At 42.8% G+C, this 13,100-nt stretch overlaps 1 protein-coding gene across 1 annotated transcript; it reads left to right on the forward strand.

The window, feature by feature from the left end:
- The first annotated feature begins 459 nt into the window (after positions 1-459).
- On the forward strand, positions 460-3,849 carry LOC116377141 (netrin receptor UNC5D-like). Its single transcript, XM_031838706.1, has 2 exons — positions 460-1,256; positions 2,599-3,849. Exons 1-2 carry the CDS (start codon positions 1,133-1,135, stop codon positions 2,820-2,822), a joined length of 348 nt encoding a protein of 115 aa, XP_031694566.1. The 5' UTR covers positions 460-1,132; the 3' UTR covers positions 2,823-3,849.
- The last annotated feature ends 9,251 nt before the right edge of the window (positions 3,850-13,100 follow it).

A 13,100-nucleotide genomic window follows, 5' to 3' on the forward strand; every position in this document is an offset into this window, starting at 1 on the left:
AGTATTGATTCTGTAAGGACCCTTATTTAGAATGCTTGGCTTTCCTATTTCAGTTTGCTCCATTAACTGCGTGTGCCTAAGAAAAGGCCTAGACCCAGTCTAAAACAAAATGCATCTTCAAGACCTGACCCAACTGAACCTGACTGGTACAAGCACATTTGAAATCCCATCCCAACCCAACGTCCCAAGCCATATTTTGCCATGCTAATGGCATGGCTCCCATAGTGACGGCAACTACTGGACAAATTGAGATTCTTTACAGAAATATGTGAAATGACCATAACCTCTTAACAATGGATTAAGCGGTGGTGGCACCGGAACCACGGAGACAGTGCCAATGAAGAGTCAACTAGGAGACCTTTTATGTGGTGGACGCACAAGTTCCCAGGTTCCACAGACATACGTAATCAAAGTGCACCAAGGGAGGAGGTTAGGGTGGACAGATGGGTCCAACACAGGACTTCCACCCATGAGACCGGTGTTCCTGTCTTGTGTAAAACCAATAGTCACTGTTGACTTGTTTTAAATTGCATAAGTGAAGTTAAGTATTAAACAAACTTATGTCAACCGATCTTTTCTTTCCTAAGCCCCCGAGTGGTTTTGTTGACTAAACCTTAATAGTTTCCATGGTGGCAGTACATTATTCATGTAACTATTCATGTAACTAAGATCACGTTGGACATTTATGTCCTCTTCAGGATGAATTGTGATAACTCTGATCCTCTGACTTTAGCACCAAGTCAAATTTAAATCAGTCCAACACTCAAAATAATGTGCTTGCTTTGGGGAGATTTTCTCAGAAATGAAAAAGAACTCTTCCTAAAGTGAAAATAACATGTTAGACCAACACAGAATATGGCATTTCTAAATCAATTTCATTGAAAAGAGTTAAACCCCAACCAGACCAGAGTGTTAAGCAACAAAATGGCCCAAGCTTGAGCCAAAACTCAATGCATTGCCGGAAATCAACCAAACTAACCAAATCCAAACCCGACCCGAAGCTGTACAGAACAGAACGACCCAAACCCGACCTGAAACCTGATACTTCTTAAGCCATTGGATTCAGGTCCTGGTAGCAGGCTCTAACTGTCTTATCTTCTCTGTTGTTCCAGGGCTAAAGGTGCGTGAGGTGATGATAAATGTGTCCCGTCAGCAGGTGGAAGATTTCCACGGCCCGGAGGACTACTGGTGTCTCTGTGTGGCCTGGAGCCACCTGGGCACCTCCAAGAGTCGCAAGGCTACCGTCCGCATCGCCTGTGAGTATGGAGACACCTCAGCGATCTGCACTGTGGCAGCTCTATAGCAAAGCTTTGGGCAATACGTACTAAACGAGTAAGAAAACTGAAAGTGAAAAGGGAGTAGCCGTCCCGATGAACTTATTTGTTTTAAAGACCAAATGAGATAAGGTGTCATATTGTTTTAGCTACAGTATGTCCTGTGCGTTGCCAAAAAAAAGTCAACATCCAAAAAGGTTAAGTGACAGCGATGTACCTGAATACTGCTTTTCTATAGGTTTTTTTTTGTGACCACCAGAGCAGAATATAAATACAGAAAATAAATTTAAAAAAACAAAAGCATATACAAAATAAAGCCTTCAAGTGCTGGGAAGGCTGTCAGTCCCTGAGATAAAATCAACCTTGTGATTTTCCCCCGGAGGTCCAAGAAGTATTTTGATCATGCAGAATGACCGGTCACCCAAACTGATTCACAGTGTCTGTCCATGTGTCTCTAGCAGACTGGAGTTAATCAGCAACAGGACCACCAACATTTTATCCTTTGGTTTGGACCAAACTATGTGAACACAGCAAGCTGACATTATTTTAGCGGAAAATGAATCAGATGTATCAGTGGTGAAATAATCTATTCCCAGGAAGGAATGCTGTCTCATCAAGTTTAGACGCAATCAGCTATTCACAGCCCAGTGTTGTCCAAATCCAATACCTCTGCCAGTTAGTGTTATAAGTTATCTTAAAGCCCTCCTCTGTGTTCAAGCTGCACTCCAATCGTTTCTACTTGATTTCTTATGTGGCCCTGGAGAGAAAACTGAGAGAAATCACACACATCAAGAAAGTATTTTCTTGTCCTTTGAAGAAAGTAAGAATTTGACTTAATGGACGATGATGTGATGTCAAAAATCTTTATCTGCTAGGATTTGCATATTATTTTGTTTCTTACCTACCTGCCAGCTGAACTGAGGCACTGTTATATAGTTTCCCTTCTGTCTTTGGATCCCTTACATGCAGGGAATCTCTCATGATCTTAGGGTACATGGAACCCAATCGTGTTGAAATGACCTATCAAAGGCATTTTTGAAAATGATAATAGGATCCTTCATTTTTGTATGCACACGAACGCCCAGGATGATCGGAGCAAACCTTGTGCAATTCTTCCATCCGGTGTATCCTCCAAACCACCTTGTCAACAGATTACGTAACACAGGGTCATGAGATGCTCTCTCTCCTGCACTGGTTGGAGGGTTTTGAAGGTCGTGGCGTGCAGAGCCGAGGGCAGGCTGGCTTGTTAGCTGCCGGAGAGGATTGAGGCCTGGCTGACCGTAACAGTTGACACCTGACAGCTGCCTCTTATCTCCCCACACAGACCTGAGGAAAAACTTCGAGCAGGACCCCCAGGGGAAGGAGGTGCCAATCAACGGGATGATCGTACTGCACTGTCGCCCTCCAGAGGGAGTGCCTGTGGCAGAGGTAAGGCTGCTGCTACTTGCTCCTCCTCCCCCGAAGGAGCAGAAGCTTATACTCCCACTGAGCAGAAAAAAACATCTGCATCAGAGTGGCCATCCTTATTCTGGCAGAGTCACTCTCTGACAATTCTACCTTCAGCTCTGCTTCCTCTGACCTTTAAGAGATTGATATATTGGTGTTAGATACCAGCAATAAGTTTAGAAGTGAACGTGTTCGTTCCAAAGTGAGGATTCAGAGCACACATTTTAATCAAATCTTCTGAAAACTGTAATTTAATAAAATAGACATCAAAAATACTCAGAGATCCATTTCTAAAATTCAGTTTATTGCATCGTTAACCTCGTGAGTGTTTTCTTGCTTTGAGAAACATCTGGTTTAAAGTGGGGCAGGAGGCCACAAAGTGAATGGTCCAATTATAAATTTTTTTGTGGGATGATGCAAGGGAGTGGGTGTTTGGGGGGATGTTACGCTTTCTTCTACTGGATTCTGTAGTTTCATCCATCAGCAGCTCTGTCACTGTGTTGGTGAAGACATCAAAGTCATGAAAGGGAATCTCATCACTGTGTCTGTTGGTTGCAACATGGACATCCAGATCTGTGGATGGGCATTGCATCTAAGAAATCAAACATACCAGGTGTTCTGTACTAGTCTGGAATCTTTGGGCCTCATTAAAGAAGAATATCCTCAGCAGCTTGTCCTATCTTGACTTCAGTTAAAAAGAAGATAAGATAGAGAGATAGGATACAAGTCCTATCTCTTTATTACAGAAGAAAGGTTCCCTATGTGAAAGTCCTGTGTTTTCAGACCCTCCATAGACTAAGAAGGTTTTCATAACGAGGCCTCTGGTGCGGATCCAGACTGTCTGGAATGATTGTTCCTGATTATTCATCTCCCTGTTTATATGACTCCAATGTCCTCCAGGATTGTGATCATCTGCGTCAGTGCAGGTTTATCTTTAAGGCTTCTTCATCGAACAAATATGTCATTTTGGTACAAGCTCGGCAGTGGTGGAGGAAGTATTCAGATACTTTACTCAAACGTGCTACATTCGAAATTCAGAGCACATCTACGATTGAGGGATTGCCTCTGCGCGGCTCTCAACATGGCGACCGCTGAGCCGGCGGCTAGGAGCTTACGGCGCTAATAGCATGAACAGTGCTAGCTAAAGCTCAGCCCTGTTCAGTATAGAGCACATAACATGATTTCAACGGCGATTAATGCAAATTTGAAATGTTAATTTATGTAATTGTAACAAGCGTTGACTTGATTGACGCTTTATTAAATAACACATCAACGTCATCTAGGGAACATTGTTTGTGTATGGAATATAGTTGTGTGTTAAAAGGGTTGCATTTAAAATGTAAGTTAAATGATAAATATAGTCACAAAAATGTACTACAACTACCTCCTGGCTATGGTGGAAACACATCATCACTGCTAAGCATTGCATAACTGTCACCAAGTGCACATTCCTCTCCAAAATGCGGAATGTCTCCTTCTATATTTGGTCCGGTGATAATCGGCATGAACAATGGATGTGTCATTGATGTGTGCCGGGAACAGATTCAAGTGGAGGTCAACCTCCGGCCCATGTGCACTATAAATGATTCAGCACGGAAATGGAGGAGTGATGTCATTCCAGTGCCGCAGAATCCAAAGTGGGGGTGAAAATAGTTGAATCTGAGCAGTACAGACCGAATCACAACCTCTCATCTAGTCCTTTGTCAACACAAATGAGCCCAGCCGCAAGAGACGGGAGTGAATAATGCAGAGAGCGGAGGGCAGATCCTCAGCCCAGTCGATATCAGGGCACCTCGTCCATGAAATATTGAGATGGCATCCGTGAGTGTGGTCGTGTGAGGTTTCAGAGTGCAGCTGCAGGACGGATGCCGGCGCAGCAAAACGCAGAGCGGGCCCAACAGAACGCCCGGCCTGCGGTCGGAGTGCAGCGTAAACACTGTGATCTGTTTGGAAATCACCCTCGTCAGTGAGGATGTCAGGGTGAGCTAATGAGTAGTGTATCACGAGGTTGCAACAGTTTATTGAATCACGAGTCTGACAGGTCTCCTTTTATTTATTTGGACGAAGTGCCACAGTAGAGATATTTTTTGACAATGCTGTAATTTACAGCCATTCCTTCCAGACAATTGTCCCATTATACTGTAAGTTTAGAGCAACATTTGACATATTCTTCTGGTGCTGATTTCACCCTCACTTGCGCTTTGCCGGAGTCATTATTGAAATACCTTTTAGATTCTCAGCACTTCCTTTTTTAGTTGACGCTGGGGTTGGATGAATACATTTCTATTGCTCCCTAAAGTTTACACTAATTAAGTTTATTATCACATTTGTTTTTCGATTTATTTTCTCGATTTCTCAAATCATTTTCTCTATGAAATATCAGAAAGCTATGATTTCCCACGGCCCAGAGAAATGGTCAATTACAAAAAGTTCAAAGCCCAAAGATATGCAGCCAACTAACATGTATGACAAATAAAAGCAGCAAATCATCCGTTTCAGAAGCTTGAACCAGATTATTTTCTTGCTTAGAGGGCAACTTCTGTGTTTTACAACCTGGATCCTACTTTCCCATGTTTCTGTGTCTCGGTGACTAATGGGAACAACCATTTAAAAAATCGGTCCAGTATTGAATGAGAACACTGCAGCCAGCAGCCACTAAATGGGCTGCAATGTAATGGCTCGGTGCAACTCTGCACCGTCGATGTGCATCCACTAAAAGTGCTTACCACTGACAGAATCCGTTATTACACTTATCTGACAGCATTATGGAAAGAACCCTACAAAGAATTTTTTTTTTTTATTTCTCTGTAGGGTCCTCAACATAAGGTCAGACAGCGTATAATGACAGTCTGAGCCTGTTGTGGAGGGTTGAATCTTACCACACAGAGGGAAGGCCGCAGCTCACGCTCCAACTGCTGTTTACAGTAGAGCCACTGCAATAATAAAATCTCCCATAAACTGGTTTACAATCAAAAAGTATTTAATCCTACTGAATCTAATACAAATACAGAGTGGAACACATTAATTACAGTATCTATAGATATATATTCTCTGCGCAGAGAAGCATCTTTACCCTCATCCCAGTAGAAGCACAGCTGCCCTCCCGGTGAGACCAGAGGAAAGAGACTGAAATCTTTCCCAGCACCCCTGCTTTCAGTTTGAAATCCCCTCCTCTTGTCCATTTTAGTTCCTATTGGCTAACTCCAGCTGGCTCCTCCTTTCTCAGCCAGCTAGGACCCCCTGGCTCGGGTGATGCTCCGTCTGCGTCCGCTGAAATTGCCTGTCTATAAATGTGACTCTCCCTTGGCTATTCTTCACAGTTTAATACATTCAATAACTGTCTTTTATGGTTTAACACTTCTATGATAAACATTGGATTCTATATAAAGATAAGGATTTGCAACTTTTGGCAAAAACTTCACAAGAATAGATATAAAGGTGCTACAAATTCTACTAAGATACACTTCTAACTACAAATTCTAAAACACTTCTAATTATGATTTCTTAATTATGAATTATTAAACACTTCTATTATAATTTCTTAAAACACAGTTCTAAACCCAAATTTCCTACACTGTCAGTGGTAAAAACAAGCACCTTTAATTTACGTACATTGATGATTCAGAATTGCCCCAAAGTATTACTCTGCAGCCCGTTTAGTCACAACCATCTGTAGCACACTTGTTCTAAACTGGACCAATTTAAAGAAAAGTGTTGTCCCCATTAGTCACGTAAGCACAAAAACATGGGAAAACAGGGTCCAGGTTTCCCTTTAAATATACCCCCCAGATATGTTTTTATAATTAGTTGTAAAAGAAATGTTTAATAGTCGGCTTTGTAAAGAGATTTGTGTCTGATATGGTATTTCCAGAAAAGAAGTTCAATTACTTTGTTAAAAAAAACTTCATGTACTCCTTGTTCCTCAAGGGAAAATCCGTAATCTGTGAATATGTTAATATTTTTCAACTGCTTGACACGAGATGTGTCCTTCGTCACAAGTCCATTCTCAGTGTATGTGCACTGAACGTTTCATGTCTCCATCAAACACTGCAAGTTACATACTGGACCATGATTGGCTTCCAGACTCAAGTCTTAAAATAAAAAGTCAGGGACCATGTGAACATTGAAAGAGGTGTTGCTTGCTGTGGTCATTCCTCCTCTTCCTACAGGCCATTAAAATGTCCTTCTCAATGTGAAGACTTCTCTTCCGTTCCAACTTCACTGTCTTTTGGTTTAAGATTCCTTCTTCGCGGTTCCACAGACAGTGTTTCCCTGTTGAGCTGCAGTGGAAGAATGGTAACAACAGCAGCAAATATTTGACTGAAAACTGTAACTTTGGATGATATCGACTGTGCTTTTCTAACTGGGACGGCTGAAGCCTCGTATAAGCCTCAAAAGAAAAAGAGATGACTGGTTTCTGTCAACCGCAGATCAAAAGTGTTTCGGGTGTTTGTGGAAAACAGGGGGAAAAAACAGGATGAACATGAAGGCCATCGAGGCAAGAACAAGTAACAATGAAAAATAATATATTATTAAGCATTTATTGTAGTAGATAAATCATTTAAAAAGCCAACGTGTAGGTCTGGAGTTTTTATTCATGATTAAGCTAACAACAAAGGCTTTTGTGGTGATTTCCTTCCCCGTTTTTGCTTGTTCTTAAATTCCGGAGAGCCTGGATTGCCTTCCAGTTCCAGCCTCAGTTAAGCTATTGATTTTTTAGAACTTAAGGTATTTAGTATTTCAGGACGGAGAGAAGACTGTGGATTTCGTCCTCCATGACTGAAATAGAAATTTGATGATGGGGGTCTTTTAATGGCCGATACAGACAGGAGAAATGATTACAGCAAGAAAAACCTGTTTCAAAATGGCCACCTGACTTTTGTTTTAACGCCTTCGCTCCCAACATGTCACATGCGGACGCACAGTCACAGTTTTAAACACCCGTTTAAAGTCAATTCAAACAAAACTACTAAGTTTAGGTTCAAATGAGTATGTTTGTTACGCCAATGAAATAACAAGTGAAGTAGTCAGCGGTTGACATGAACAGCAGTCTTCTGCGTAAAAAGCCTTGTGCTTCTTTGACCCATCCATCCACCCACTCCTCCAATGCCAACTTTCTCACTCTTTATACTACGTCAACTGACTTCCGGAGCACTTGCTCTGAGCATCAATTGCCAAAGCATAAGATGATACTGGGTGTGTCAGACCAGTCTGGAATACAAATGTTGTAGCTGTGGCACCAGGGCGTAATTTCCAGTGAATAAACATGTCCCCCTCACTCTCCACAATCCTATTTCTGTCCCCCTCTCGTCTTACAGTTTGATATACTTTACAAATCGTGTCTGTATATTGTCCAAAATACACCTGAGAGAAGATGTAAGTTGGTAAAAATGTTGATACATTCCTTTAGGTCAGCTTCCACTACACGGTCACAGCAATATCTATTTTTGTGAGTAGCACAAAGCTATTTGGGGCTGGATTTTAACTCACAGGTTACATAGAGACATCTGATTGGTAAATACTCAGACATATACATATATATATATGTATATGTATATATATATTTGTGTATATATATATATATAAAGCATTGTTTTGTTAGACCTAAAGAACCAATTTTATTATAATGTTTTAATTTAGCAAATCAAGTTTTTCCTCATTCTTTGTCTAAATATTAAGACTTCATTGTGTTTGCCCATTCTGAAAGCAAAGCTACAACCTTGATGTGGGACGTCACAATTCAAACTTTTCCTATTCTTGCCATTCAATTATAACATCAGCAACTTGCAAAGTATAGTCACAACATTTAATCTTACAGAATTAATTAAAGAATCAAAGCAAAGCGATAATCAGACATTTTTTAAGGCAGTGTTATATTATGTTGCCCTGAATAGCAAAATGGGACAATCTGAGCAAATAAAGATATTCCGTATAGGTGTAGCAAAAGTCAGGTGTTGACCCTAACTCTTTGGTCTTCTTTAAAGATGCTAGATACGAATTTCAGAGCAGATCAACTACCCCCACACGGCTCTCAACATGGCGGCGGCTGAGCCAGGGCGGCTTGCAGCTATCAGTGCTAACAGCACAAACAGTGCAAAGAACGGCAACACCGCTGACAGAGCGAACAGTGTTTGACTGAGGGTGAACTGGAGGGTGGGGGCTACGCTTCTGCGACGGCGCTGTGGTCGGCTAGCCATAAACTAGCAACACACACTGTGGCTCACATGCACGAACAAGCACATGCTGCCGCGCTGTATAACCAAAGCACAGAGAAGCTCGGATTACAACACACACAGAGGGAAAGTGACTTCCTTCTCTGCTCAGGTAGACATTACTCCACTATATCTTTACATAGCCAAGAGCATAACAAATCAGTTTGCTGGATGAGATAAATCCCAGTAATTAATCCAGAAACCCGCTCCACAACAAACCCATTCCACTCTCTTTGTGAGAAACCCCTCTCCAACTCTATCAAAAGGTCTTATATTTGAATTTTGCAATATTCATCAACAAATAATACACACGTTGTAGAACAACCACAAGACCTTTCTATGACAGTAGAGGTCACTGAAAAATCCTACATCCCAAAAAACCAGAAACTCAAGAGATGTCTCAGCATGACTGACAGGTTTGTGCCAGGAGAGGAAAAGACAGGAAAAGCTGCTTTTACCTCCTCCTCTGAGCGGCCTCGCCTGCTGGAGGGCGCTTATCCCCACACATCTTCAGCTGTCTCTCAGCAGTATGCAGTAAGTCACAGCTCCAAATCACTTCTGCAACAATAGAATCAGTGTTGTCACAGGCTGAAGCGACAAAAGATGTAATAACAGAGCTGCACTCAAAAATGTTCAAGGAAACATGGAGAACAAAAGAAGGAACGACGTTTCGAGCTTAGCTGCAGTCATTCAATTACTAGTGGCTGTCAAACACAGTGAGCAACTATAATTCTATACAACTAAACTATAATTTGTTTATAACCCAGGTAACTGCGAGCCAGGACGTGCAGGGCTGCCTCTAAGAGAAGTCAGGTGACGTAGTATAAAGGTAGGGAGGAGGTTGGGATGGATGCATCAAACAAAAACAGGACATTCACCCAGGAGACCGTTGTTTGTGTCCTGTGTGAAAACCCAAGTTTAACCTGAACCACACTCTTTTCCCAAACCTAACAAAGTGGTTTTGTTGCCTAAACAGGTTCTGCAATACAGGGGTTTGCACAGATCGCTCATGTTGCTTTACATTCGTAGGAGAATGCACAAAAAAAATAACTTTTGGTATGACTTATTAGAAACAAAGTATTTTTCCAGAGAAGAAAAAAATCATTTTAGCCCAAGCAGTGAAATCAAGTCCACTTGATTTCACTGCTTGGAACTTAAAGCCGCACTTAAAGCCGCACTAATGACTTAAAAACTTAAAGCCGCACTAATGATTATTTTTCTTGTCAACAATGGAGCAAATAATTTTGCACAGTGTGTGTAATGTGAAAGGTGACTCTGTAGCTCCCCTCAGCCTTTTAGCCTCTTATAGATCATCGTTTGGGTTTTATGGATAGCAACCTCCACTCTTGTTTCCATGCTGAGCAAACACTGTGTAAGCCCACTGTGAACTACCAGCCCAGCACCACATTAGGCAACCAGCTGGAGAAGATAGTTGCATTTGTCCAGCTTGCGTGACTATCTTGTTTTAGAGGTCTATTTACAAAATCTGCCGTTCTCACTCCCAACTCTTCAGATGCTGACGCTTCGGTCCGTGACCCTACGCGTCCAGCATCAGTTTTATTGACGTCTCAGGGACGCAGCGTCAGTTTCCGCTCATCGCATGAATAGTGTCTTTTCAAAATAAACTTCCGACGTAGGTTTCCTCAGCTTTTACGGTTTATTTGGTTTAGGCAACCAAACTACTTGGTTAAGTTTAATCAACAAAAGTCTTGGTTAGGCTTCCTGGAGCTCCTCCCTAAGCGGACTCTCTCCCTCTTCATACCACATCAGTGGCTCTGACCTTCTAACAATGACACAGACGGGTTTACACTGAAGCTAGTTGAAAGCGCGGTGCACCTCATACAGGCGCTAAAGGGTGACTCGGGCCACTGAACAAGCATCTGTATTTGCTGAATTTGTATATAGACTATTAACACAAGTTAGCAACATCAACTTCATACGGTGATAATACACCCAGTGACCACTTCATTAGGAACACCCGTGATGCTGTTCAATACAGCAGCCTTGTTATGACATCCTCCTTTACGAAGCCCACTGAGTTCAGTATTTGTTGACATTGACAGAAATGTATAAATTCAATATGGTTATTATTGCAACCGCAGAGTTGGACAACATTACTGTATATTGAGAGGTGTTTCTATTGTTTGTGATATGAGAAACGGCTCCCAATATAATGCAGTCTAACACCATCAGAAGCTATGACCTCAGTGCTAAAACATAATTAACACCCTTATGACAGTGTCTTCAAAACAGAATATTATAGGCATCATAAAAGTAAACTTTATGGCAGAGTTGCATTGCAGCGCATTAGGTGGTACAGGTAAGATGGATAGATGAATGTACTGAATAGTTCATTGAAGAAATAGCCCAAAATGTTTTTCAAAAATGTTTTCACTTTTCAAGAAAAACTTTGAAGACTTACTTTTCCTATCTTAGGTTTGTAAAATGTAAATCAATAGTTATTGGTATTTGTCAACATTCCTTCTTCAGGCAAACCGAATCAGGGTTTAACTTCAATGCCATTCAACAGTTTATCAACAACAAATTATACTCACAGGAGCTTCCTGTTTATTCAAATTTAGGACACGGGTGTGTGAGTCGTGGCCAGGAACGAAAGTGCAATCTGCAAATCCTCAATAGCGTTGCTACGAAAATACCTTCATACATGGTATCCAAAGCGAGACTGTTGTTTGCCCACGGTTAATAGAATTTAGAACCGGCTTATTTGTAATTTCGTTTCGGTGCTCCCGATCCAAAACCAATCCCCCACTTTTTACTTCACAGATATCAAGGGCTGTGAATGCGGAGCAGATCTTTTAACCCGGCAAGAAAGGAGTCCATGACAACCCTATATAATGAGTTTCTTTTGAGAGGTTACTCAGAGAAAGTGTGAAATGAACAGCCAAACTGGAAGCCAATTTCAACTTCCCTGAATGAAAGCCTTTAATCCGAGATGAATCCCCTTGATCTACAGTAGCTCAGGTAGACAGCCCGGGCTACGACACAAAGGGGAATCGACTAAGTGCTTCTGCACTGTGATACAAGCTGTTCTCTGTTGAGCTTCGCAAAGACACCGCGATGCTTTTCCAAAACAAGCTAGCATTTAACTGCGTCCCACCTCCCGCCTCCTCCGCACTCGTCTCTACTCTCCTATCCCGCCGCCTACTCCTTTCTTGCAGGTCAAAGAGAGTCTCCTGGAGAGCAGATGATGAGCTTCATTATTAAGCCAAGCAATTACACCCCTCCACCCCAACCCCGGGGCTGAAGCCGGGAGCCCCCCCCCCCTATTTATTTCGTTAAGATAAGACAGAACGGGGTGGAATGGTAATGCCTCGGTGGGGAGGAGAGGTGGCATTTGAGAAGCGACAGGGGAGGCGGATGGTCGACGCAGGCCCACTTTGTGTTCCCTCTGTATCTTTTCTGATTAACCTCCGGAGCGGTGGGGGGGGGAGCTCAGCTGAGCCGCACACACGTTCGACTCTGCCGGCTGCTCCCAGGCCTGTAGTCTCTATGAACACACGCCGTGCCATGCTGAGTTCAAAGTGTCTGCGGGTATGTGTGTGGGGGCAATGAGCGTGCCTTTCTTTACGTGTGCTGTTGATTGGTTGCGGGGTGGGGGGGCTGGAACATCGGTTGCATTAGAGGTGGTATAGCTTCAGATATGCTGCTCAGCGGCTCCCACCGGCGTCCCCCCTGGTCCCCTGGGGTAAGCCTGACGGAGACGTTTAATCCGTGTAATTGGGCTGACGAGATACCCGGTAATTAAAAAGCTCCGCCGGCTTCGCCACAGGAAGCTGAGAATCGCCCCGAAGGGGAGGAGATCATGCTAAATTGTGACACCTGAGCATGACTCAGCGGAGGGATTTGTCTCCTTACAGCGTTGGATCGCATTGTTCGCACTGCATCACCTTGACATTAAAAGGCCGTTGGACCCAAGGGTGGTGCTGTGAGGCGCAGGGGGGGATGCGTCAGCTGGCCAGGTCTTGATCAGCGCTCTCCTCTCATAAGTCTTTATGATGGCTGCTGTGTCACCCGTTACATTGCTCCTCTGTCCTCTAATTGCCCTCTCAACCGCCGCATTTCTCAGCATCTAATCATCAGCAAATGTCATCTGACTGAGCTCTGTGTGTGTGTGTGTGTGTGTGTGTGTGTGTGTGTGTGTGTGTGT

Source organism: Anarrhichthys ocellatus, unplaced genomic scaffold, assembly GCF_004355925.1.
Source record: "Anarrhichthys ocellatus isolate YVR2014 unplaced genomic scaffold, GSC_Weel_1.0 scaffold937, whole genome shotgun sequence".
Taxonomy (NCBI): domain Eukaryota; kingdom Metazoa; phylum Chordata; class Actinopteri; order Perciformes; family Anarhichadidae; genus Anarrhichthys; species Anarrhichthys ocellatus.

What these genes read in the sequence shown, in the direction of transcription:
- LOC116377141 (XM_031838706.1), top strand. Translation starts at nt 1,133, where the DNA reads ATGATAAATGTGTCCCGTCAGCAGGTGGAAGATTTCCACGGCCCGGAG. An exon ending in GGCTACCGTCCGCATCGCCT is followed by an intron (nt 1,257 to 2,598) that starts GTGAGTATGGAG and finishes CTCCCCACACAG; the next exon opens with ACCTGAGGAAAAACTTCGAG.